Source organism: Capsicum annuum, chromosome 9 (assembly GCF_002878395.1).
Source record: "Capsicum annuum cultivar UCD-10X-F1 chromosome 9, UCD10Xv1.1, whole genome shotgun sequence".
Lineage (NCBI taxonomy): Eukaryota > Viridiplantae > Streptophyta > Magnoliopsida > Solanales > Solanaceae > Capsicum > Capsicum annuum.
Window position 1 is genome coordinate 11707640 of NC_061119.1, and position 25867 is coordinate 11733506.

The window sequence follows — 25867 nt, forward strand, 5'->3', positions numbered from 1 at the left end:
ACCTCACAAAGCATACTGATGCAAAGGCGTTAACCCATATAGCCAGCATAGATCGATTCGGTCTAAGGCCTATCTTGCAGTCTCCTCTCAGAACACTTGAAGCAACTCCTTCTGACATAACTGGACTTCCATTTACATCAAATATCTTCTAGTAGCAAGTTTCTGAAATCTAATCTGCAGTGCTCAAATTTAAGAGTTCATTTTTCTTAGCCCTGTGCCTATTCTTTACCAGCCATATAGTATCATACTGGAAATCTGTTTTTTGGCGGATGACCATTAAAGTAAGCCCAAATAACCATTTCTGTAATCTTACACAGTAATCACTTTCTTAGAGAAAATGGTCCAAAGCACAGTTTAGTGAACTTCACCACAATAATTACCTTTGAGTCTAACCAAAGAGATTAGCTTTGATTCTATACCTCCAGGCAATCTAGATGCTGCATCTCTTCCCAGACATAGTAATGAGACGGTCATTTGGGCTTGAGAATATGGTTACCAGCTGGGGCTGCGTATGAGAAAGCCCTATTAGGAATCGATTACCTCAGACCTTCTTTCTGCAAATACAAGCTTACTTCCTCACTTCAAGGGAGCTAAGGGTTCTAGAGTTACGACTCGTGATTCTTTTAATCTGCCGCCTTAGTTGGTATACCATACACTGCATCCATTCCTCAAGTGGCATAAGAAGATTACAAGTTTTATGGAAGTGTCACTTGGCCTTTCTTTCAGCCAGTAAGCAAAGAATCAACAAATTTCACAAGCGTTTTGGATGAAGGCTGCCTCAGGCAGTGCTTCTTCATCAACGAGGTGAGCATTACTGAGAAAGGAGTGGACCTACCCAAGACTAGATTTTTCTGTGCCTTCCATTAAGTGCAAGGCCCTTAACAGTGCTATTCTTGATGAGAACACTCACAGAGCTCTACTTACCATATCCTGAAGTGGCTCCTTGGCTTCGAGAATACTGAATCTCAAGGACTCAATCTCACACCGTCACACCCTGCAAACTTTCAGGTGTAGTAATAATACTTCTCAACACTTTTTTGTCAGCAATCTTCCATGGTATCTTCAGTTAATCTAAAGTCTGACATCGCTATATGAAACAATAACAACTTGTTGTTGGAAAACAGCAACCTGCTTTCACCTTTTCTACAAGAATATTTGCTGCTTCAGTGTCTCTCTAGTCAAACATGTCTCTGGATAGCTATGTGGAAAAATTTCGTTTTCCACTTTCCAGACCTCCTAAGATCCAGAAAACCAATTCAAACACCTGCATAAGTAAAATGTGGTTCTGTAAAGGTGCCTCCACAATGTGGACATTGCAGGAAGCTTATATCTGATACTCATCTTGGCCAAATGTTGTACCGCTAAAAGCTAAATCTCTAGGGGCAAATAATCATCATCCAGCATCTGCATCCATAGTTCATCTAGCATGGAATATATTCTGTCCCTTTCTGGGTGCACACAGTCTTCAGCCAAGAAGACATGGATCCGGTCCGTGACTTCGATCCAGCTTTGACCTGGAACCTTTTTGACACCTTTTTGTCTCATCAGACCCCTCAGTGATGCAACATCCTTCCAACTTCCAGTAGAAGCAAAAATGTTACAGAGTAACACATGTGCAGCAGAATTCGAAGGATCAATCTCCAAAATTTTCTCCGCGGCTCGTTTGCCAACATCAAGATTATTACGTGTCTTACAAGCAGCTAACAAGGTTTTCCACACCACAATATCAGGATCAAGTTCCATTTGATTGATAAAAGCTTCTGCCTCTTCTATGCAGCCAGCTCGGGCAAGCATGTCAACCACACAACAACAATGCTCTCTAGTTGGTGCAACACCATACTCCGTTTCCATGGCTCTGAACAACTGCCACCCTTCTTTTACTCGTCCAACATGACTACAAGCAGTCAAAACTCCAACAAAGGTAACTTGGTTTGGCTTGACAGCTAAAAATCTCATCTTCTGGAAGAGATCTAGAGCCTCTTCTCCGTATCCAAACTGAGCATATCCCACTATTAAACTACTCCATGAGACTGCATCAGGGTTCTTCATACTATCAAAGAGCTTCTTAGCGCTTGTCATATGTCCACATTTCACATACATGTCAATTAAAGCATTCTGGATACAGATATCTTCACTTAGCCCATGTTTCACGGCATAGCAACAAATCTGGTCTCCTATTTCCAAAGAGGCTACTTTTCCAGAAGCCCCAAGCATATTAACTAATGTAATATGATCAGGCTTATTAGAAGAAAGAAGCATCATTTTAAATAACGAGAAGACTTCTCCAGAATCTCCCTGTTGTAGAAAGGCTGTAAGAATGGCATTCCACGAGACTAAATCTTCCTTGTAATTCATCTCATTGAATATTCTATGTGCATCTGGAAGATCTGAACAGTTGGAATACATTGAAAGTAATGTATTAGAGACGGAAATATCTAAATCAAAGCCACACTTAATAACATAGCAGTGCACTTTCTTTCCTAGAATGAGTGCAGATGGGCTTACAAAGGCACAAAGTAAAGAACGAACTGTAACATCATCTGGATTCAAACTCAAAGTTCTCATCTGAGAAAAGAGAGACATCGCTTCATCAGGATCACCTCCGTATGCAAACCCCGCAATCAGAGCATTCCAGGCTACAAGATCAGGATTTCCTATCTGGTCGAATGCAGTTCTTGCAGAACACAACCATCCACATCTAGCATACATGTCCGTAACAGCACAACCAGCAAAAGCATCAAAACTAAGCCCAAATTTTATACTTAAACCATGTATTTGTCTTCCATATTCTGCTTGTGCAAGACTTCTACAAACATTAAAAACGCTTCCAAAAACGAATTCATTCAGCTTGTAAATTCGTTGACTAAGCATCTCCCTGAAGCAGGAAAGAGCTTCTGATTCATAACCAAGCTGTGCATATCCAGCAATCATTGAACTCCACGAAATCAAATCCTTTGTTTTAATACGCGTGAACACTTTCAATGCCTCATTAACTTGACTAAACCTCGTATACATCGCAATCAATGCATTCTGAGCAATAAGGTGTAAACCATGTTCCGCTTTAACCACATGCCCATGCAACTGCTTCCCTAACTCAACCTGATCCATATTTGAACACGCTTTTATCACGCTTCCAAATGTAAACTGATCCGGTACAAGCCCAACCCGTCGCATTTGAAAGTAAAGCTTCAATGCTTCAATCTCCTCACCATTTTGTGAGTACCCAGCAATTATCGAAGTCCAAGTTACCAAATTCCGTTCAGCCATTTCATCAAACACCTTACGAGCATCCTTCAACGACCCACACTTACCATACATATTCAACAAATGATTTTGAAAAATCATGTCTGGCTTATAATTAGACAATTCCACAATATGACTATGTACTTTTCTTGCATAATACAACGATCTTATAGACGAGCACGCGGATACTAGCTGAGCATACGTGCTTGGATACAAATTACAAGACGTGTTCTTTTCCAACAACTCGAATGCCTCTAAAGCTTGTTTAAATAGCTTTTGCTTACACAAAAAGATTATATGATCATTACTTAACTGCTCATTACTGAAACAACACTGTATGCTATGACTGACATAGCTCCGGATTGATCCAAAACTTTTTATCATTGTAAAACAATTTTTATACGTCAGAGATTGACAGGAGAAGTAGATATAGCTACTCCGGATAGTTTGAAATTGGCGGGAAAAATGTGTGTACCGTCTAGGTTCCCATATTACCCACGAATAGGCATTTGCGCTGGTGATTTTAATTTGAAAAACCGCCCCACTAGATACTAGCAAGTTTGGATCAAAATGATAATGAATGACTAACAAATTCAATAAAGGGCAAATTTCATAATGAATGACTAACAAATTCAATAAAGGGCAAATAGCAAGTTGTATTTTATATTTTTGTAAACTGTCGCTACAAAAATATAAATACATATGATTTTTACTGCTCTTATAATCGATATGTATTTTGTAGTTTTACAAACTGTTGCTACAAAAATACAAATACATATGCTACAAAATGCAATTTGATAAAAGTGTTGCTATTTTCTGTAATTTAATACTTAAGTATGCTACTTTATGTATTTTTTCCTTCAATAAATGGGTTTATCAAAATTTTTATGATTAAAATGGTGGAAATGTATTGACAATGGAGCATTTTTAGTGTGTAATTTCCATGTTTCAATATACACAATCCGTTAAATATATTTACAAGGAAGGCGGTCTTATATTCACGAGCCTTCAGTGCGGTTTTTATATTTTCAAGAAAGGCTCATTTACTTTAATGCATTTTCAATATTTATTTTGCTATTTAAAATTTTGAGAAGACAGTCATTTTTTGAATTGATCGGACAATAAAAGATAATTTTTTCACACCTCTAATGGCTTATGTCCATCCATTCAGAAAATGGACAGTCTTTTTAGATTTTTGAATAGCAAAATAATTATTGAAAGTGCATTAAAAGAAACAAGTATTTCTTCAAGATGTAAAAAATTCACGTAAGGCTCGTGATTGTAAGAACACCTTTTATGAAAATACATTTAATGAATCATCTATTTTTAAACGTGAAAATTACATATTGAAGGTACTTCGTTGCCTATGTGTTTTAACCATTTTAGTCCTAAAAATTCTAACAAACCGATTTGTTAGATTTATTCCTAATTTAATATCATTTTGATTCGAAATTCATATTGAGCCACCTCTCAACAAAAAATTGCGATGATTCCATATAATTTGTGACTAATCTAACACAACAGTTGGATTGAATAAGATATTAGTAAGGTCATAAATATTTGATAGGGAAAAGGCATCATTTTCACCCCATACTATACAAGAAAAGTCTAAGCCACACCTAAATTATATAAGTGACCTATTACACACCTTAACTATATAAAAGTGATATTATTACCTCTCCGCGACCCCCATTCTAAGGCGCGTGTGTTACACTTATTTTAGGCGCGTCCAACCTATTAAATAACAAAAGTAAACGGCTAAAAACATTAAGGAAAAAGGCATCGTTTCCACCCCAAACTATAGTCGAAAAGTCGAATCCACACCTAAACTATATAAGTGACCTATTACACACCTTAACTATAAAAAAGTGATACTTTTTACTAACGTGGTGCTGACGTGGCAGCGCGTGTAAAACACCACACCACATGCAAATGGTGGTAGCCTGACCGGGTGTAAATAGTTTTACTTTTTTATAGTTTAGGTGTGTAATAGGTCACTAGTATAGTTTAGGTGTGGCTTCAACTTTTCGGGTATAGTTTGGGGTGGAAACGATGTCTTTTCCCTATTTGATATGACTTGCATATCACAAATTGGTATGCTTGTATGTTTGAAATCATAATGATTAGGTATGGATTGTGGATCATGTGGGGTCGTTTGGTCATATGATATGAAATTATGATGTAAAATAATAATTTGAAATTGTGAGTGAAGTTAAAGTTTTGTTTTGGCATGCAATTTGGACCTTTTTATGTTGTATGTTTTTCGTGAACATAAAAATCTCATAAGTTATGAAAACTATCAAAATTATCATAAATTTTTTGTACAAATTTTACCAAATAAGCAAAATTTATAACAAAGTATAATGTACTATCACAAAGCTATTATTAAAAAATATATATAATTTTTTTTGGTTAAAAATGAAATTTATTCATTACTTAATATGCATCATACATAGTACAGAGCTGCAAAGATGATCCTACTGGGTCATCGATAAGTTTCTAGTAATACACGCAGTACTGGTAGTACATACATTATACACATTTGGAACTACTGGCACATCATGCCTTACAAAAGTTGTTTTCCTAGCCAACATCATATTAGTATTAGAGTCGATATACTTGCTAGCAAAAGAAGTTCCCTCTTTGTCTGCCGCGATAACTTTGCGAACAAACAATGGTGGAACTGCCCATTCTTTCAAAAACTGATGTACTTATTTTTTTCTACCCTCCTTAGCTAATACACCCGCAGCTCCATTCAACCTCCTATCCTCATGGTGTATCAATGTGATCCCCAACTCCCGTAGAAGATTCCTGCACATGATAAGAAGGTTGTTGTTAGTAGCTGCATCATCACTAAGAGATGAGGCCAAGGTTGTGGAATCAGTGGCTACTATAATGTTATAACATTTTATTTTCTTTGCCATTTTAATTCCTAGGTACAAAGCTATTGTTTCAGAGTGTAACGGTGATAAGGCAGTAAATTTAGCGTTAAAGCCCCATACCCAGTCCTCGTACTCATTCCTAATTAAGCCTCATACCCAGTCCCCGTACTCCATTCGACCCATCTATGTTTAGCTTGAAGCCTTTAGCTGGCGGGTTCCAGCACTTGTTAGACATGGAATTACTGCTGATACTTGTATGTTTTCCAGCCAATAGGAAAAATTCAAGTGCCCTCTCCTGCGCTTGTGTGTTTGGTATAGGATGTTTTGTATATTCGTTGGTCTGTAAAAGACGATATTGCTCAACGAAGGCCCTCATATTATTTGCATCCCAAAAGGCTAAAATATTGGGGCATGTTCTGAGAATGTGGTCAATGGTCTCAGTTTGTTGACAGTACAAGCATAAGGGGTTCACATTCATTCCAAGTTGGTTTAAATAGGACGAAGTTGGTAGCTAGTTGTGGTATACTAGCCAAATGAAGAACTTAATTTTGGTCGGGCAGACAAGTTTCTAGATCCATTTAAAACTATGTTGGGATTGTACACCTCGATTCTGTTTACCCAGCAAGTACTGATAAGCACTGAAAGTTTGGAAATGGTTGTTTATGAATAAAGAGCATTTATGCTTATCCTCTAAACCATCTTTGTCTGGAATAAAAGTGGCATAGATGGTATAGTTATACTCCTAGGCAACACATAGCTTAGCATCCCAAGATCCCAAGTACCATTTTTTATAAACTGTGACACAGTGGTGTCTTCTTCATTAATATTCATTGTATAATTTATTTGACTATTTATAGGCTGTTTAAAAGTTGACCAGGTATCCTTCCAAAATTTTATATTTTTACCATCACCCAGGTCCCAACTCATATTTTCCATACAGATATCCCAACCTTTCATGATATTCTTCCAAGTTGTGGTGCAATTTTTGGGATGGTTTTTGATGGCAACTCTAAGATCCCTATTACCAGCGTATTTATACAATAAAACTAAGGCCCACAAATTCAGATTGCTGAAGATTTTCCAAGCTAGTCTTGTATTGAGGGTCTTATTTTTAATAGCAGCTTTTTGAATACCAAGTCTCCCACCTCTTTGGATTTCACTACAGTGTCCCAGTTAACTAAGTGAAGCTTCTTTTTAACATCAGTAGTTCCCCAAATAAAATTAAGTTTCATTTTATCGATAGTCTTAGTAATACCAGCAGGAAGTTTGCTATAATGCATTATATGAGTGGGGATACTATTTAGACAAGCTTTCGCTAGCGTAGTCCTACCCACAATATTTAGGAATTTAGTTTTCCAGCCTGCAAGTTTAGTTTTAAGATTTTCGATAATGAACATGTAATCACGGTTATTGAGTTTTGTATGAAAAATAGGGTATCCCAAATACCTTCCAAAGCCTTTGCATAGTCCAATTTTGAAGATATCAACTATTTCCTTTTTAACAGATTCATGACAAATTTTTGAAAAAAATATTTTTGACTTCCCAACATTAATGCTTTGTTCCGATCAAAGGCAGAAGTTGTCCATGGTATTTTTGACAGCTAAGCAACTATCTCTATTAGTGGTCGTCATAAGAACTAGGTCGTCAGCAAAAAACAAATGAGATAAGGGTGGTCTGTTTCTAGAAATCCTTATTGGGTCCCATCTACCAGAGTCTAGGTCTTGGTTTATATTGTGGGCCAAAACTTTGATACAAAGGATAAAGATATACGGAGACATAGGGTCACCCTGATGAATTCCCCTTGAAGGGCTAAAATACTCAATCCTAGTTTCGTTTACTAGGACGGTTACCAAGCTGGTACAAATACAAGACATAATAAGATTGATGATATTCTTGGGAAAATTAAAATAGTTGAGGGTATGGTGGATAAAGGACCACTCTAGTTTATTGAAAGCTTTTTCAAGATCTAATTTCATGATTAGGTTTCCTAGCCTACGTTTTTTATTCTGAAAGTGTCTAATAATTTCCTGTATTATCATTGCATTGTCAATTGCTTGCCTATTCTTGAGGAAGCTAGTCTGACAAGGCCCTATGCTTTTATCCATAAGGGGCCTAAGTCTTCTAGATATAATTTTGGTGATGACTTTATACGAAGTATTGCACAGGCTAATAGGCCTGAATTTGTGAAGAGTCTGGCTATTTTGAGTCTTGGGAATAAGGCAGATATATATACGATTTATACTTTCATCTATTTTTTATTCTTTAAGGACTCGAAAGCAGAAGTCATAGACTGATTGACTTAATATATCCCAATATTTATAATAAAAGAATGGGTGTAGGCTATCTGGCCCAGGTGCTTTAAAAGGATGAAAAGAAAACACCGCATTTTTAATTTCATTTTCAGTTGGCATTCTACCGAGATCCTCTTTTTCAGCATCATTCAGGCCAATCCTGCCCTTGGGGATGATCACTTTAATAGATTTGTGGTGATTTGATTTAAAAAATTTATGAAAGAACTCATAAGTTTGGGAAATAATACCCGCTTGGTCGTGAATGTAAGTATTATTCTCAAGTTTTAGAGTAACAATCCTATTTTTTTCCTTCAAATAAGGGTGGACGTGTGAAAAAAATTTGTATTTGCGTCACCCTCATTTAGCCAGTTAATTCTAGATTTTAACTTCCTATAGACTTCTTCCATTTTTATAATAGTGTTAAAATCAGTTATAAGTTCCTTTTCTAGGCTCTGAAGGAACGGGCTATAGAAATAGTTATCAGACAGTTGGATTCCCTTAATTCTACTCCACAATTTATGCTTATGTTTAAAAATATTACCTATATTAATGTATTCCCATGCATTTGCTTCACGTACAAAACTGATGACAGCATTTTCAAGTATTGGGTTATTTTTCAATACCTTATTTATGACTGCAGGGAAATCCAGGTTCAGTTCCCACATTTTCTCTAGTCGAAATATTTTTTTACGCAATGAAAGGTCATTATTGAACACTGTTAGTAGAAGTGGACACTGATCCGAATGGGTGCATGGCAGATGTAGGACATGAGCATTCAGGTATGACACAAGTCAATCATTTGTTTCCATGATCCTATCAAGTCTCTCGAGAATGAGAGATATAGGGTTTTTAAATCTCTTATTTAACCATGTATACTTACTCCCTTTAAATCCCAAATCAATGAAGTCACAATAATTTATTCTATTAAGAAAGTCATAGGAACAAGAGCGATCTACCATCTTACCTCCTTTTTTCTCTCTGCTGGATAGGACTTCGTTGAAGTCCCCGCCTATCAGCCACTTACCTTTAAAGCTATCCTTTATTTTTTTTAAGTTCTCCCAGAGAATTTTTCGTTTGTATCTATACGTACTAGCATAAATACAACTAAATAGCCATGAATCATGTTTATGCCTTACCTTAACAATAACATGGATTTCCTGATCAGTTGTTGCAATATCATCCAGCTCAATAAGTGAGTCATCCCACATTACTGTCAGCCCACCGGCATTCTTCACCGCAGGCACCTCAATGATTCAGTTGAAAAGGAAGTCATTGAGTAGCAGTAGGTGGTCTTGCATCTTTGTTTCCAGCAGAGCAACAAGTGGTGGCTTGTGCCAGTCTACTAAGGAATGGAAGTTTCTTCTAAAGTCTTGACAATTGGCTACTCTACAATTCCATATTATTATATTTATTGATCTCTTTCGATTGTAGGGGCTTGATTAGTGGTATTGTCCTTGAGCAGTTCGTCAAGAGGGAAGATCGGTCCAGTAATATTGGGTTCATCACTAGTACATAATTCCCCTCTTGGGGGTTGAAAGGACGACAGATGTTTAAAGATGCCTTTATTAAGTTTTGGGGACAGATAAGGATGAACTTCTTAGCGTACCTGTTGCTGAATACCATTACTTTAATATCATTTAGTACTGTTATTTCTATTCTTGTTTCTCTCATTACCTCTAATGCTTCTTCTATTTCCTGTGTTGAAGTGTTCACAGGTATTGGATGAGTTGAGTTATTGTTCGGAGGTCCTGGGATGATGACACGACATTGATTGGGACTTGAGTTGGCACATTCTCCAATAGCTCAGTTGGACTCCACATCTGGTTCGGCATCATGACATCCCTCATTGACCCCTGCATTTGTCAGTGGTGGTATAGCATATCTATATCTATGAAGTTATGATAGGTTAGAAAAATGATGGAGATGTTTGGCTCATCACTGGCTGCTGAACCGGGGCTGATGGTGTCTCCCAGGTCGGAATATGGAAGAAGGGAAGAACTGGAATTGGCATGGTCAGCGGCGATTGGAGTACAGTCTAAAGCCATAGATGCCCGTTGTAGAGATGCATCGCATGCCTCATCCCCTCTGAAGCTATTTATGCAAGCAACTCTGGTAAATAAATGGTGAGCATGACTTTCCTGTTCTCTAAGAACACCATCAGCACCAGCGCCTATCCCTATAGTGCCATTTCTACCTAAGAGGATGGAGTCGGGTTTAATGGCGCCACAGGCGCCGAGTAGATGGGGACGAAACCCTCTGACAGTCCCGATATCGAATAGAGGTTCACCGATGGTAGTTAGATTTGGGAAGTGTTTGGGATGTAGGGATTCATCATTATTGGGGTTGATATTCTTCTCCTGTTGGATCTACGAAGAAAATGTCTTTAAGGGCGCCCTGGCATACTTATTTATAGCTATAAGAGGTTCTATTTGTTGTGTTGTATGCTGAGGTAGAGAGTTAGTATTTATATTATAAATTAGCGTTCCTTGGACATTAAAAGAAGAGTGGATAGGATATTTTATAGGTCCACCCCCTAAATCTAGTAAGGTGGTACTTGGGATTTGATTATTGTTCTTAATATCTTTAATGTGTGGCGCTCCACTAAAAGTGTTATTTTGGCCTATTGAGGTTATGGTTGTAGAATGACACACGTGTGGGGAAGGTTGAGTTGTCAGGCGTTCAATGGGAAGTGCAGCAGAAGAAATTATAGTTAATTGTTCAGTGGCCCCTATCACTTTTAGAGGGGCCAACTTTATTGATGAGCTAGCTAATAGGTCAGACACTGTTGAGGTACTGTTTGCTTCCCTAGGGGCATATTGGTGATTTCCACCTTTTTCACTTTTCGTGGATTTTGATTTGGAATAGTAGTAGCCGCCTCCTGACTTTCTAATAAGTCAAAAAAGTTAGAGACAACAATATTTTGCTTAGACGAAGCATTTAATTGATTAGTGTTATTGATGCTATGGGGTTTTGCATTGGAGTTCTGTGAAATGGGTGGATCCCTATTTTTAGCAGTATATTTGTATACTTATTGATCTAAGTACTTACTAGCATCAGCACCAAAGATTTTGACATTGATGCCTTCGTTTGTTGAAGAAATAGCTGGAGTAGTATCCCTGTTAGGTGTGTGGGGCTTACCTTTCTCCATTGTCTGTTTGTCCCTTCTTTGCTTTAGTTTATGGCAGCTATTGAAAGTAACAACTTGCCATTCTTGGTCTATCATTGTTTTTGAATCTCGTGTTTGCATTGATATGCCTGGCACCTCTCCGGTCGTTGTATCTAGTTGTGTTATTTGTAGTTGTGGTGTTTTGGGTGTGTTGCAACAAGTGACAGTAGTATGCCCTATCATTCCACAACTTTTACAGAGTATATCTGCACCTTCATTTACCATTTTTTTCTTTAATTGGCCTATGTAGATATGTGACTTGACTGGAATTCCTAAAGAGACCTCGACACATATACGTACATATCTTCCCCTCAGGGTGGTTGATGTACAAATATCTGTCTTACCTAATTTGCCTAATTTACCACCTATTTTCGATAGAATGGTGTGGTTGTAGTATTCTATTGGGAGTTCCAGAAGACGTACCCAGATGGCTAAGTAGCTTTCTGTAGCTGTGGATGCTACGAAGTTTGGGTGCCATTTTTGTAGAAATAGAAAAGCTCCGTTAATAAACCACGGTCCTTTTTGGAGTGTAGTGGCCATATTTTCCTCCTTCATAAATTTAACGATAAAATAATTGTTGCCTAACTCAATGAGAACAAATTCTTCACTGGGCTTCCACAATATCTTTAGTCTATTCCTGAGATAGTTGTGGCTTATTTCGATTTTGGTCAATTTTATTATGACCGAGTAGGCCCAAGGTTTCTGTATTCTATCTATTTCCTCCCTTGATAGAATTATATTTTCAGAATCATGGTTATCATAATCATGATTTTTAGTGCCCCCAAATCAGTATCCATGCTAGGGATAGGCTGTTGCGGGTGATGTTCTAGCATTTGATGGAACATTTTACATATTTTTCAAAGGATAATTGTATGTTTTCAAGCAATTTATGATGTTTTAATACTGAATTTTAGTGTTTTCAGGTTAAGGAGTTAGATGAAGGAAAGACTTGGAAAAATAACAGAAAAGGCCACTGACGGTCAAACTGGCGGACCGTCAGCCATGCGATGGACTACCAGTATAGTCGTCAGAGTAAAATAGAAGGGAGCAAATGAGTAGTCTCTGTGACAGTTCAAGTGGCGGACTGTCAACCATCCGACGGACCGCCAACATGGACGTCAGGATGAAACAGAACATGACATTTTGGAGGATCAAACGACAAACTATGCAACGGACCGCCAGGCCAGCGACGACCCACCAACATAACTGTCAACCCTTAACAGAACATGACATTTTGGGACCATCAGTGATGGTCCACACAACTGAGGGCTTCCAACGGGCCGTCAGCCTGACTGTCAACTTGGATGCGGCTTTTCTGAGTTCAAATTTTAATTCCTCTGTACCTGAGAACATATAAATACCCAGTTTAGGTTTTATTTAGGTATCTTTTATCATATTTCTATCTTTGAAACTTGTTGTAACGTAGTATTCTCTGAGATTCAAGTTAGAATTGTAGATCTAATCATTTTATGTTTATTCTCTTCTGAAGATTCAAGAACAATTATTGTGATTTTTGTAATTAATTTCTGAATTTTTTTATGAGAAACATAATGACTTCTTCTTCTTCTTCTTCTTCTTCTTCTTCTTCTTCTATTGAGATGTGTGGCTAAGCTTCCATAACTAGAGTTATGGGAGCCTTGATATGAATAGCGGATTGGGGTTGTGAAAACACTTAATTTCCATGGTTAACTGAAGTTGTATAAACCCTTCTTCATATTAATGACCTTTCTTGGTTGTAAACTTGAAGGGTGAGCCCAAGAACATCACTTGTTCGAATAGAAAAGTATTTGTTGGGAAAATAAGAGGTTTACATGGAATCTTAGGGCTTTAACCTTTGGGTTAAAGGTTGATGTCTTAACGGGATCAACCCACATGAGAGAATAGTTGAATAAATTAACGCGTCCTTTAAGTTTGAGAGAATTGAAGGATAATCTACTCGTTTAGGTTGAGAGACAAATGGGTGAATTATAGGATTCAATAACTCTTGCAATTAAAGTGATTAATTGAAAATTCAAAATAATTCACAACCCTAGCTGCTTGAACATCTCGGTAACCATAACTCTAGTTTGTCTACTCTCATTGAATTATTATTTGCAATAATAATCTCTGACTGGAACACTTTCTGTTACAAATAGCGAGATACAATTTACAAACCAAAACCCTCTTTTAATTCGAAACCTTTGATCAACAGTCTAGTAACAATCACAATACTTAGTGAACACAGTATTCCCTGTGGGATTCGACCCCAATCTAGTTGGTTTATACATTTGACAACGACTGCTTACTCTCTTGTAAGAGAGGTGTAATTTGGGCGTATCAAATTTTGGCATCGTTGCTGAAAAATACGGTTGTCAATTAAGTTTGTGTTTGTTAGTTGACCTTTCATCAAGTTTCCCAAATTTTACTTTTATCTGTTGTTTTTATCTTTGCAGGGTAATCATTGTGTATGCCAAGTACACGTAGTTCAGGTGAACCGTTATTACCAGTACATTCGGAACCTCAGTTGATCGGTAGAATGGCTGACCAACAAGAAATTGAAAGACTAGCCACTCTGGCTAATGCGCAAGTTAATCAGCAGAATACTGATAATCCAGGATGGGTGACTAATGTTGATGATGAAGACTTAGGAGGTGATGATTTATTAGACCCTGCGCGTACAGAGAATATGGTTGTATTGGTGAACCATAATGTGAACAGAAATTGTCCTTTTAGAGCAAGGCAAGATCGACAACCTGTCAATTTAATCTTGAGGAGGATGAATACAAAATGGATGAAGTAGGTGTAACTGGAGCTACTATTTGTCCACCTTTGTCACCCGAAGCTAAGTTCAACATCACTAGTACTATGATTCAATTATTTCATCTGAAGGGGCTATTTGGTGGACTTTCGGGTACTGATCCGAACATCCATTTAGTGAATTTTGTCACTATTTGCAAGTCTTTTGATAACCCTGGAGTAGGGAAGAATACCATCTGTCTACATCTATTCATGTTGTCTCTGTCTAGAGAGGCAACACTGTGACTTAATGGGTTGACTCCTGATTCTATAACAAATTGGAGGCAGCTGAAAGGAGCTTTCATAGAAAGGTTCTTTCCACCGTCTAGGATGTTATAGTTGAGGGATGAGATCAGTAATTTCAGACAACTCCTGATTGAAGCTCTTCATGAGACCTGGGAGAGGTTTAAGAAGAAGTTGATGTAGTGTCCCAATCATAAAATGACTGACGTGCACTTGATGGAGACTCTGTATAGAGCCTTGAACTCTATTACGAAGTTAGTTGTTGATAATGTCGTAGGAAGAGCATTTATGGATCTTACGTTTTCAGAAGCTTTTAAATGCTTAATAGGATGACCAAATAGAGTAGAGCTTGGCATACCAGGGATTCTAAGGTAGCAAGCTCTACCGTGTCTAGCGCAATGACTGCAAAATAACACAGAAGAGAGGAAGAACGTGACCAAGACATGGCTCACATAAAAACCCAGATGGATTTGCTTACTAAACGTTTATTATCTGGGAAGACTAAGAAGTAAAAGTTGTTGGGGTACAGAGCAGTGCTGATTCAAATTCCAAGAAGGAGGCCAACTATCTAAATAATCAGAGGGGTTTCCGAGGCAATAGACAAGGGAATTAAGGTCGAAACTATTACGACAAAGTTAGTTACAAGGATAGGGAGCAAGGAAGTTGGAAGAACAAGAGTGATAGAAGCAGACTGTATGTACCTCTTGGAACTTGGGATAATACGGCTACCAGTTTAGGCAAGATGTCCATGGAGGACATGATGGGGAAATTATTAAAGAGAGTTGAGGCGACCAATGCTGGGGTGACGACGATGAAGAGTGATCTATCTTCCATGAGTCAGTTGGTGAATTTGCACTCAACTTCTATCAAGCAATTGGAGCAGCAGATGAGCCAACTTTTGGCAGCACTTAACCAGAGGAAGAGTGTTACCTTATCGAGCGATACAGTACAAAATCCTCAAAATGACGGCTCTTGTATGGCAGTTACCACTCGGAGTGGTAAGGTATTACCTGGCTCTTCTGTGGGTAAGGTTATGATTGAAGACGTAAATGAAGAGGATGTTGAAAATGATAAAAGCTGTCCAGTGGAGTCTGAGAAGCTGGATGGTAGTGATATCCACTCTAATAATTAACAGGGTGATGAGTTAGAGAAAAAAAATAAAAGGAGAAGGAAGCAGCGGTTACCACTCTCATAAAACCACCGCTTTCCTTTTCTCATAGATTAAAGAAGAAGGCCGACGATATAAAATTTAGCAAATTCATAGCAATGTTGAAGCAACTGGCGGTGAATGTGCCTTTAGTGGAGGCATTAGAGCAGATGCCTGGATATGCTAAGTTTATGAAAGACCTTGTTACAAAAAAGAGAACAATAAGCTACGAACCAAAGGATAACCTTCACTATTGTGGTACTATTTCAACAAGGTCTTTAGTGTAAAATAAAGTAGACCCAGGAGTATTTACTATTCCTTATACTATCGGGTCTCTTGATTTTGCTAAGGCCTTGTGTGATCTGGGAGCAAGTATTAACCTGATGCCCCTAACTATTTATAAAAAGTTAGGTTTAGGGGATCCTACACCCACAAACATGGGACTAGTAATGGCAGGCAGGTCGGTGAAGCAACCAGTGGGGATATTGTATGATGTGCTAGTAAAGGTGGCCAGCTTTATATTTCCTGCAAATTTTGTAATTCTGAATTGTGCGGTGGATTTTGAGGTCCCATAATCTTGGGTTGACCTTTCCTTACGACTGGAAGCGTGCTTATTGATTTGCGAGCTAATGAGCTTCTGTTCAGACTTAATGATAAAGTAGTTCGATTTGATGTATGTCAATCTATGAAGCAACACAAGGAAATGAGTCTGTTCTCTATTGTTAATGTTTATTATGAGAATGAGCAAGAAGTGTTGATAGAGGAAAAATTTGCTATTGAGACTTTGGCTGCAGTTTTGATGAATTTTGATAGCGAAGGCATTGAAGAGTATGAGGAGACTGTGTGTACCTTGACGGGAATGGGATTATATTCTTACTCTCCCAAGAAGCTGGATCTAGATCTCAAAAATCATCCAACACCGCCGGCTAAGCCATCTATTGAAGAGCCACCAGTGTTGGATTGAAGAAGTTGTCAAGCCATCTACGGTTTGTGTTTATAGGCAGTGGAAATACTTTTCCTGTGACTATCACATCAGATTTGAGTGAGCAGCAGGTGGAGGCACTTATTTCTGTACTTCAGAGGTACAAAAGGGCGATAGGTTAGACTATTGCAAATATTATTGGTATTTCTCCGGGTATTTGCACCCACAAGATTCAGCTTGAGAAATATTGCACACCAACCATTGACCATCAACACCATCTTAACCCACCTATGTAACAGGTAGTTAAGAAGGAGATTATCAAATGGCTTGGTGTAGGAATTGTATACCTCATTTCCAATAGCAAATGGGTAAGCCTCATCAATATGTGCCCAAGAAAGGGGGTATGACTGTAGTAGTGAATGTAAAAAATGAGTTGATTCCCCTCAGTCCTATGACTGAGTGGAGAGTGTGTACGGACTATCGTAAACTCAACTCATGGACTTTGAAGGACCACTTCCCAATGCCTTTTATGGATCAAATGCTTGATCGGTTAGTGGGAAGAGGTTGGTATTATTTCCTGGATGGGTGTTCGAGCTTAACCAGATTTTTACAGCCCCAGAGGATCAGGAAAAGATGACGTTTACTTGGTCGTATAGTACTTTTGCTTTCAAGCGGATGCCATTTGGTTTGTGTAATGCACCGCTACATTTCAACAATGCATGCTGTCTATCTTTTTTTATATGGTTGAAGACACCTTGGAGATGTTTATGGATGATTTCTCAGTGGTAGGTGATTCTTTTGAGTTATGTTTGGTGAATCTGAGTAGAGCGTTGCAGCGGTATGAGGAATTTAATCATGTACTTAATTGGGAGAAATGCCACTTCATGGTAAAGGAGGACATTGTCCTTGGTCATAAAATTTCATCCAAGGGAATTGAGGTCGAGGTTATTGAGAAGCTACCACCCCCTATTTCAGTAAAGAAAGTGCGTAGTTTTCTTGGTCATGCGGGCTTCTATCGACGATTTTTAAAGGACTTCTCAAAAATTGTGAACCCATTTTGTAAGCTTTTGGAGAAGGAGGCCAAGTTCACATTTGATGATGATTTCTTGAAGGCATTTGAATGCCCTAAAGGGAAATTAGTTGATGCCCTAATTATCGTTGCTCCAGATTGGTCAAAGCCATTTAAGATTATGTGTGATGCAAGCGGAGTGGCGCTTGGGGCTGTGTTTGGCCAAAAGAGAGATAAGTTGTTCCATCCCATCTATTATGCAAGCAAAGCATTAAATAGAACTCAAAAGAACTACACCGTTACTGAACAAGAACTTTTTGCAGTTGTCTATACCTTTGAGAAGTTCTGGGCTTACCTATTGGGAACCAAGGTGGTGGTTCACACAGACCACGCCTCCTTGAGATATTTGATGGCAAAGAAGGACGCTAAGCCAAGGTTAATCAGATGGGTACTGCTTCTTCAAGAATTTGACTTTGAAGTCAAAGATCACAAAAGATGCGAGAATTAAGCTATGGACCACCTATCCAGACTTGAGGGAGATCAAGCAGGCAAGAATGAATTTGAAATTGATGACATATTTTTGGATGAGAAGATCTTGGCTGCTGTGCTTGAAAGAGTACCTTGGTATGCGGACTTTGCGAATTATGTGGTAAGTGAAATTGTTCCTGAGAATCTTTCTTTTTACTAAAGAAAAAAGTTTCTTCATAATGTTACACAATACTTCTGGGATGAGCCATATTTGTTTTGGCATTGTGCGGATAAAATTATAAGGAGGTGTATTCTAGAAGTGAACATGTTGAGTATCCTGGAAGCTTTTCATGCTTCCCTTGTTGGGGGTTACCATGCAGGTGACCGAACTGCAAGAAAAGTATTGCAGAGCAATTACTATTGGCCGGCCTTATTCAAAGATGCATATGAATTTGTGCAAAGATGTGACCAATGCCAGAGACAAGGTTCAATCTCAAAGCACCATGAGATACCTATGACAAAGATGCTGGAAGTAGAGTTGTTTGATGTCTGGGGCATCAATTTCATTGGGCCCTTCGTGAGCTCATATGGGATGAAGTACATTCTGGTTGCCGTTGATTATGTATCTAAATGGGTTGAGGCCATTTCCTTGGATGATAATGAAGGGAAAATAGTTGTTACATTCTTTAAAAGGAACATCTTCTCTCGCTTTGGGGTGCCACACACCATTATAAGCGACGGTGGATCACATTTTTGCAACTGAGTGTTTCGGATTGCCTTGGCAAAGTACGGTGTCAAGTAACATAAGGTGGCAACTCCATACCATCCACAGACTAGTGGGTAAGTGGAGATTCCAAATTAAGAGATTAAAGCTATTCTTTCCAAAACAGTGAATACGAGTAGACAAGATTGATCTAGGAAGCTAGATGATGCCTTGTGGGCATACAGAATAGCTTTCAAGACACCTATTGGCATATCACCGTACCAATTGGTTTATGTCAAGGCATATCATTTGCCAAATGAGTTGGAGCACAATGCACTGTGGGTACTAAGGAGACATAATTTTGATTGGAATGAGGCTGTCGAGTTGAGATTGGGACAACTGAATAAGATAGATGAGTTCCGTCTCGACGCGTATGAAAGAGCAGACCTATACAAAAAAATGAAGAAGTACCATGAACGGAGGATCGTAAAGCGAGACTTTAAGAAAGTCTACTGGGTACTCCTTTCCAACTCCAGATTGAAGCTTTTTTTAGGTAAGCTTAAATCAAAATGGTCGGGCCCATTCAAAGTTAACAAGGTCTACTCATCTGGTGTAGTTAAACTTAAAAATGAAGACGGGAGTGTCTTCAAGGTTAACAGGCAATGAGTGAAGTTTTATATCAGTCCAATGGACTCGATAAAGTGTATAGCTACCATCTATCTCGATGAAGTATGAGTAATTGAGATCAATGAATCATGTCGCGATAATAAATCAGGCACTAGTGGGAGACAACCGACAAAGTGTTGTTGTAACCATAGTTAGAATTTATTTGTTGTTTTTGTTTAATTTGATGTGTTAGTGAAGTGTGCAGGACTGAGAATACAGAAAGAAAGGAGTTCTACAGTTGATTAAGGGGCGACAGGAAGACTGACGGATCGTCAAGGACTCGATAGACCATCACTAGAACCGTTAAAGCCATAATCAATGAAGGACATTCTGGATAAGGATTGACGATCAAGCTGGCAGACCGTTGCTGGTCTAATGGACCGTCAGTCCCTCAGTCAACCAGAAGCTGAACCGCGTGGGTACTGAAATAGAGTGACGAATAGGTCTACGGACCATCGTATCAACCATCGCAGCAAGGCATTATTTACATGCTTTTGGTAAGCCACGACGGTCAACCTGGCAGACCATTGGACACCTAACGGACCATTAGGTCAACCGTCAACTTAACCCTAGTTATGGGTCGGGTCGAGTCAGGTCGGGTTAATTTTAAGGCTTATTTAAATTACTTGTATCTGACCCAAATGTTTTAAAACCGATAAGAAGAGACGGTTACATACGTTGTTAACTGTTCAAGTCCTAAAACTGCTCAACTTCCTCTGTATTTAAAGTATCTGGGGTCAGTTATTCCCTTTTAGGACTCTCCCTCTTCCTTTTCTCTCCTATTTAAATAATACTTTCCCTTTTTTTCTCTCATCACAACAAAAATTATAAATCACTGACAAAGGCTTTAAGTTTTCTCTACTTCTGAAGTTGCAAGTCAGAAGAGTGAAGTTACTGTACCATCAAGGCATTAGACACAGAAACTTCCTTTGACCAGAGGTGGTGGTAAAGCACAGGAAAGAGGCAAGCCAGCTAGCAGTGAGGAGGCACCTGTCTTTAATACTCGAAAATGAGATAGGGCAATCCCCACACTCCCCCAGTTTGAAGAAGAGAGTGAGAGCAACACTAGTAGTACTAGTTCGAGCCTAGACGAGGAAGGGGTCAACACATCTAACCTTAACCCCGTTGAGGCAAAAACTGGCCATGTTAAGACAGAAACTGAGGAGGAAACTGTGGTTAAGATCAAGGACCCTCAAATGAAGGAGGCACTCAGGTGGAAAATTGAGGGATCAAAGGACAAGTTTCTTGATGGACTGGAACCGACGGTGAGTAGGCTAATCAAAATGTCAATCTCCGAAGAGTACCAAATACTGATGAGTGAGTTGCAAGAATATCCAAAACTAGAGTGGCGTTTCAATGAGTATGCGTTAGCCTAAATGAGCAATCCTTTTGGTTCTTATCAACCGAATCTGGTAAGGGAGATTTTTGCCAACTATTTGGCACTAATAGAGAAAGATTATCCCAAAGTCACGAAGTCTCTAACTTTCCAAATAGATAATCAGTCCCGGTGAGAGGAGTTAACATTGATATATTAGCTCGAACAATCAACAGGATATTGTTTGGGCCTGACTATGAGGCACCGGCTGTGGTTCCTGATCTTGAGTATCGTCTGACTTCGGTATCGACTCAAATTCCGTGGTTATCTGGGATACTGACTGATGATGGCAACCCCGCTTGGGCATTCAACCTACGTGAGCGCATTACTAAGTCCTCCTTTAGCTTCAGAGCTAAGTTCTGGTAGGCCATTATTCGGCTAAGGTTGATGCCAATAGGAGGTGATGCTAATTTGGATAGTCACACGGCTGTGCTGGTGGGTTTTTTAATTACAGGGCTGAAGATTGATTTCGGCCAAATCATTCCTGATGAATGTTTGTGAGGGCACACAAAGTGGCAAGCGCACTACCGTTCCCGTGTTTAATCTCAGACCTATGCAGGTAGGCTAATGTGCCTTAGATTTGAGGAGTTGATAACACAGTTCGGGCTATATATAGGCAAGACATTGAGAAATCAAAAAATGACTCAAAATTTGAGATGCGAGTCACCAAACTCCAGCCTACCAGACACAGTCAGCGCCAACCCCCGATACTTCTGAAATTCCCTCAGGTATACCCTTGTCTATCACTACTTATGTGCCGCCTGACTATGTTCCGCCAGTATATCTATAAGATCAAAATCTATGCCATTAATGGGTGGGATAGATTATTCGGAGTACAGGTTGACACAAGAAAATTTTTTCTAAGTCTGTGAAGCTGCAAAATAAGTTTAAGAAGCAGCTAGACACACGGGCTTCGCAATTTAAGTTGTTTGTTGATCTAATTATGGCTGAAGCAATCCATCAATTTCAAAACATTTAGCTTAGGATGGACCATATGGAAAATTGTATCAACAAAAGGCTGGATGCGATATCCATTCCATATCTTGCTAAGCTCATGGCAGAATTTAAAAAGAAAGGTAGACATAGCAGAGCTGAAGAGTAAGCAGCCACAGTAGCCCATCTTTGACCCTGGTTTGGTGATAAGCAAGGAAGATGAAGGTATTGTTGACTTGATGGGATATCCATTGAAAGACAAAGGCTAGAAAATATATGAGAGTACGGATAAAAGCACGAATAGAAAAGCTACCAAAAGAAGAAGGCGAGAAATAATGACACCAGAAGAGAAAGAAGATTATGATATGAGAAAAACTGCAAAAACATCGAGGAGAGATGAATAGAAAAGGACAAAGAAGGCAGAAAATGAAGCTGCAGGAGTTTTTACAAGTTTCGCCCTAGCAAGGGGGCCCAGTTCTGACCCAGTTTGAGATGTGATACCCCCAATTCTGGAGAAAGAAATTGTGAGTACCCCTACCACTATAGGGGTTAATGTTGCTGTAGGTGAGGCCATTGGAGCCTCACCACATTTCACTGATGCCTCATTTGAATACGAGGCTTTACAAGTACTCCTCTCCTCTGTACTTTCTTTATATGCATTGAGGATAACATATTTATTTTATGTGAGGGTGGGTGTACTTGTACTACGGGAGTTTTGTTGCCTGTGTTCTTTTTCTCCCACGTGCTATCTAGTAGAACCGGCATGTCTAGGATTGCATTTTCTTTCCTAAGTAGTTGTGATATGAATATCCGTTGTTAATGTTATCTATTTGTGAAAGTGTCTTTTTCTTTAGAATCCTTTTTTACATATGGATGATGTATGACTATGGCATAAGACTATGAGCATGTTTGTACGGCTATTTTCTCTTGTCAGTTAGAATATGTTGAACAACCTTTGGTGATTATGTAATTGGTATTAACATGTAAAATATGCATGATCATGTGATGGAAATCCTAAGAGTAGTAGAATGAGCTTGACTCAGTTACCTGTGTGTGCGAGTATTTGTGTTAGTTCTTGCATAGTGTAATACCGAGATTTTGCCCGGTTCATTGATGTTATTTTGGGGTTGATTCAATAGGATAGGATAGGATAGCAGGCCTCCTTTTACCTTTAGTCCACTTAGCCTAAATAATTGACCCACCAAAAAGATTTTACCATTTTTGAACCCTTTTTGAGCTTATGTTAGTTTTTCTTCATTTCTAATAGCTCTAAATTAAGTCTCTTTAGGTTGTTGGCACCAGACTTTGGTCCTGGTCCAACATTGGAAATTGTGCACCTTAAATTAGGCAAACCACCTAAGTTGAGGGTGGCTACTGTCAAGATGTTAGCAATTTAACGAAAAGGTAATTTAGAGCTAAAAGAAAACATTTGGCCCTGATCTGTCTAAGATATTGTGCACCTCTAATAACTACATCAGCATAAGTTGAGGGTGGCTGATACTACAAAAAAAAGGTGTTATGACAAAGTGTGAATGATTGATAGAATTGTAAGTGAGTTGGTAAAGTAGTAGCCTTGGTGAGTAGAATTCAAGGGCAAAAAGAGTTAAGTTTGAATGTTGAGTCACTTTTCCCAAAATTTGTCCTCACCTAACCCCAGAGCCTCATTACTGTAACACCCGTATTCAAGTACGTGTATTGGTGTATTCAAGTACATGTACTGGTTTTATTTATATGGAATTAATTTTTTTATTTTATTTTATTTATGCCGGAATTTGCTCGTCGATGGTTCCATGCGAAGGTTATTGAATAAGCTTTCTAACAATATAAGGTTTCCAAAAATGGATAGGTTTTGGATATAATCGAGTACTTTTGAAACTATAAAACGGTGGCCGAGATATTTGGAAATAGTAAATATGCAGGAAAATTTCCTGCACATAAACTACTGAGGCCAGCCGAATTTTTGGGTCAACTTCGAACGATAATAAATCCCTTAATATAATGAACTGGGAGAGCTGCGACCTATGAAAATAAATATCTTTGAGTCTTCTTTTCAATGCAATTGGTTTCATCCAAATCCAACGTCCGAGTAAGGAGTTATACTTGATTTACTTCAGCCTGTCAAAACAGATTTTTAGGGTCAACTTCAAACGACCATAACTCCTTGTACAGGACGAACTGGGTGGCCTACTTTATATGAAATGAAATCCCTTTGAATTATCCTTCCAACGATACCAATTTCACCCAAATCCGATATCGTATCAAAGAGTTATAGTCGATCTACTTTAGCTTATTAAAACAGTCCACCAAAGGACAGATTTGACATTATTTAAATTTTAAAGGCATTTTGGTCATTTCCTATTATATTATGGGCGGGAATATGTGTATATATACATGTATATGAGTTCAAAAACTTATTTTCATCATCAATCATTGAGAAAGAGCAAACCCTAGCCAAATTTGACCTTTAAATTACTTTTAATTCAACCGTAGAAATTCCAAAGTAATTCGATAACTGCGTTTGTCATCTCGAGAGCTTCAAACGAAATATTATTTATACAAACAGGATTGCATAATTAAGAGGTGAATTCTAAGGTATGAATATTGTTTTCCTTTGTTCTTTTCCTTTCGTATATGTGTGATAGAGGATTATATGTATTGGTTGTTATTGAAAGGTGATGGAAATAGGGTTATGAATTATTTTTCATGGTTTTATTGTATTGAATTGGGGAAGGTGGATATGGTAATTGATTTACGGAAGGTGGATATGGTAATTGAGTTATGGAAGGTGGATATGGTGATATACTATTGAATTGATGATTGTTTATGTCTATGACTCAATTTGGTTTAATGGATTGGTTGGAAGGATAAATGAATCCAAACTTGATATTGGAGGATGTTGTATGAATATGCATGGTACGTGAATGTAATTGGAGTATAAGAGGGTTAAAGTGACACCCTTTATGGTGTAATTAAGGCTTACTACTTAACCACTAGTTTGGTGAATTCAAATAATTGAATTGTGACATTTGGTTGCTAATACTAGATTGCTATATATGTTCATTGTAGATAAGTAATCCGAAAATACGGGAAGTCCATTTGGAACTAGTATTGAAGGTTGACAGTCAGGTATGCAATGCATACTCTATACCATATTGAAAGTGAACAATTGTTCTATTAAGAAAGTTTCCAAAGTTATTCAATAACATGTGATCCATAATGGTTTTGTATGATGTCCTACGTTACCAATGAACTTGTTTCCACCCTACAAGATGTCAAGACATTCCAATACTTACTTGTTTTCCAAATCTTACATGTTTATTGCACTAATGAATGTCAGAAGGTATCCGGTTACTCAAACAAGATCCATATGCTATTAATGACTCCAAAACATTTCATTGATATACCAATAAGTTCCTACTTCATTGTTATGGAATTAATGACTCCAAAACACTTCATTGATGTGCCAATGAGTTCTTACTTCATTGTTATTGCATTGATGGTCTATTTATATGTCTCTTATTGATGTATCATTATTTTAAAGTACCAAAAATACGGTGGCGACCGAAATAACAATCTCAAAGATTAATTGAACTACGTGATGGAAGTTCTCTCTTATCGGGTGGTATCCCAGGGCCATAAGCCTATCATGGGTCGATCCCTATTTATGTGTTTATGGGTAGTATCCCAGGGGCATAAGCCTATCATGGGTCGATCCCAGTTGATATGTACTGGAGGCAGCCTAATGGTCACAGTACAGTACAGTAATGATTACAAAGATGATAAGAACGAAGGTAAAGTGATTGACTAAATACAATGTACAGGTTGTCACAAGTTCTAGTAAGTGTGGTCCACTCCTATTACGATTTATTCATTTGTTTCTGATTTTTATTGAGCTCCTATATCATATGTGATTATCTACAGCTTTACATACTCAGTACATATTTCGTACTGACGTCCCCTAGGGGGACCTGTATTTTATGCTGCAGGCACAGGTACCTCAGCTCATACACCGCACAAGTAGGAGCCAGGATATCCAGCTGCTTT

At 38.3% G+C, this 25867-nt stretch overlaps 1 protein-coding gene across 1 annotated transcript; it reads right to left on the reverse strand.

The window, feature by feature from the left end:
• Positions 1-15: 15 nt before the first annotated feature.
• Positions 16-3858, reverse strand: LOC107842909 (pentatricopeptide repeat-containing protein At3g53360, mitochondrial). Its single transcript, XM_016686958.2, has one exon. The coding sequence runs from the start codon at positions 3625-3627 to the stop codon at positions 1369-1371; it is 2259 nt and encodes a 752-aa protein (XP_016542444.1). The 5' UTR covers positions 3628-3858; the 3' UTR covers positions 16-1368.
• Between the last annotated feature and the right edge of the window lie 22009 nt (positions 3859-25867).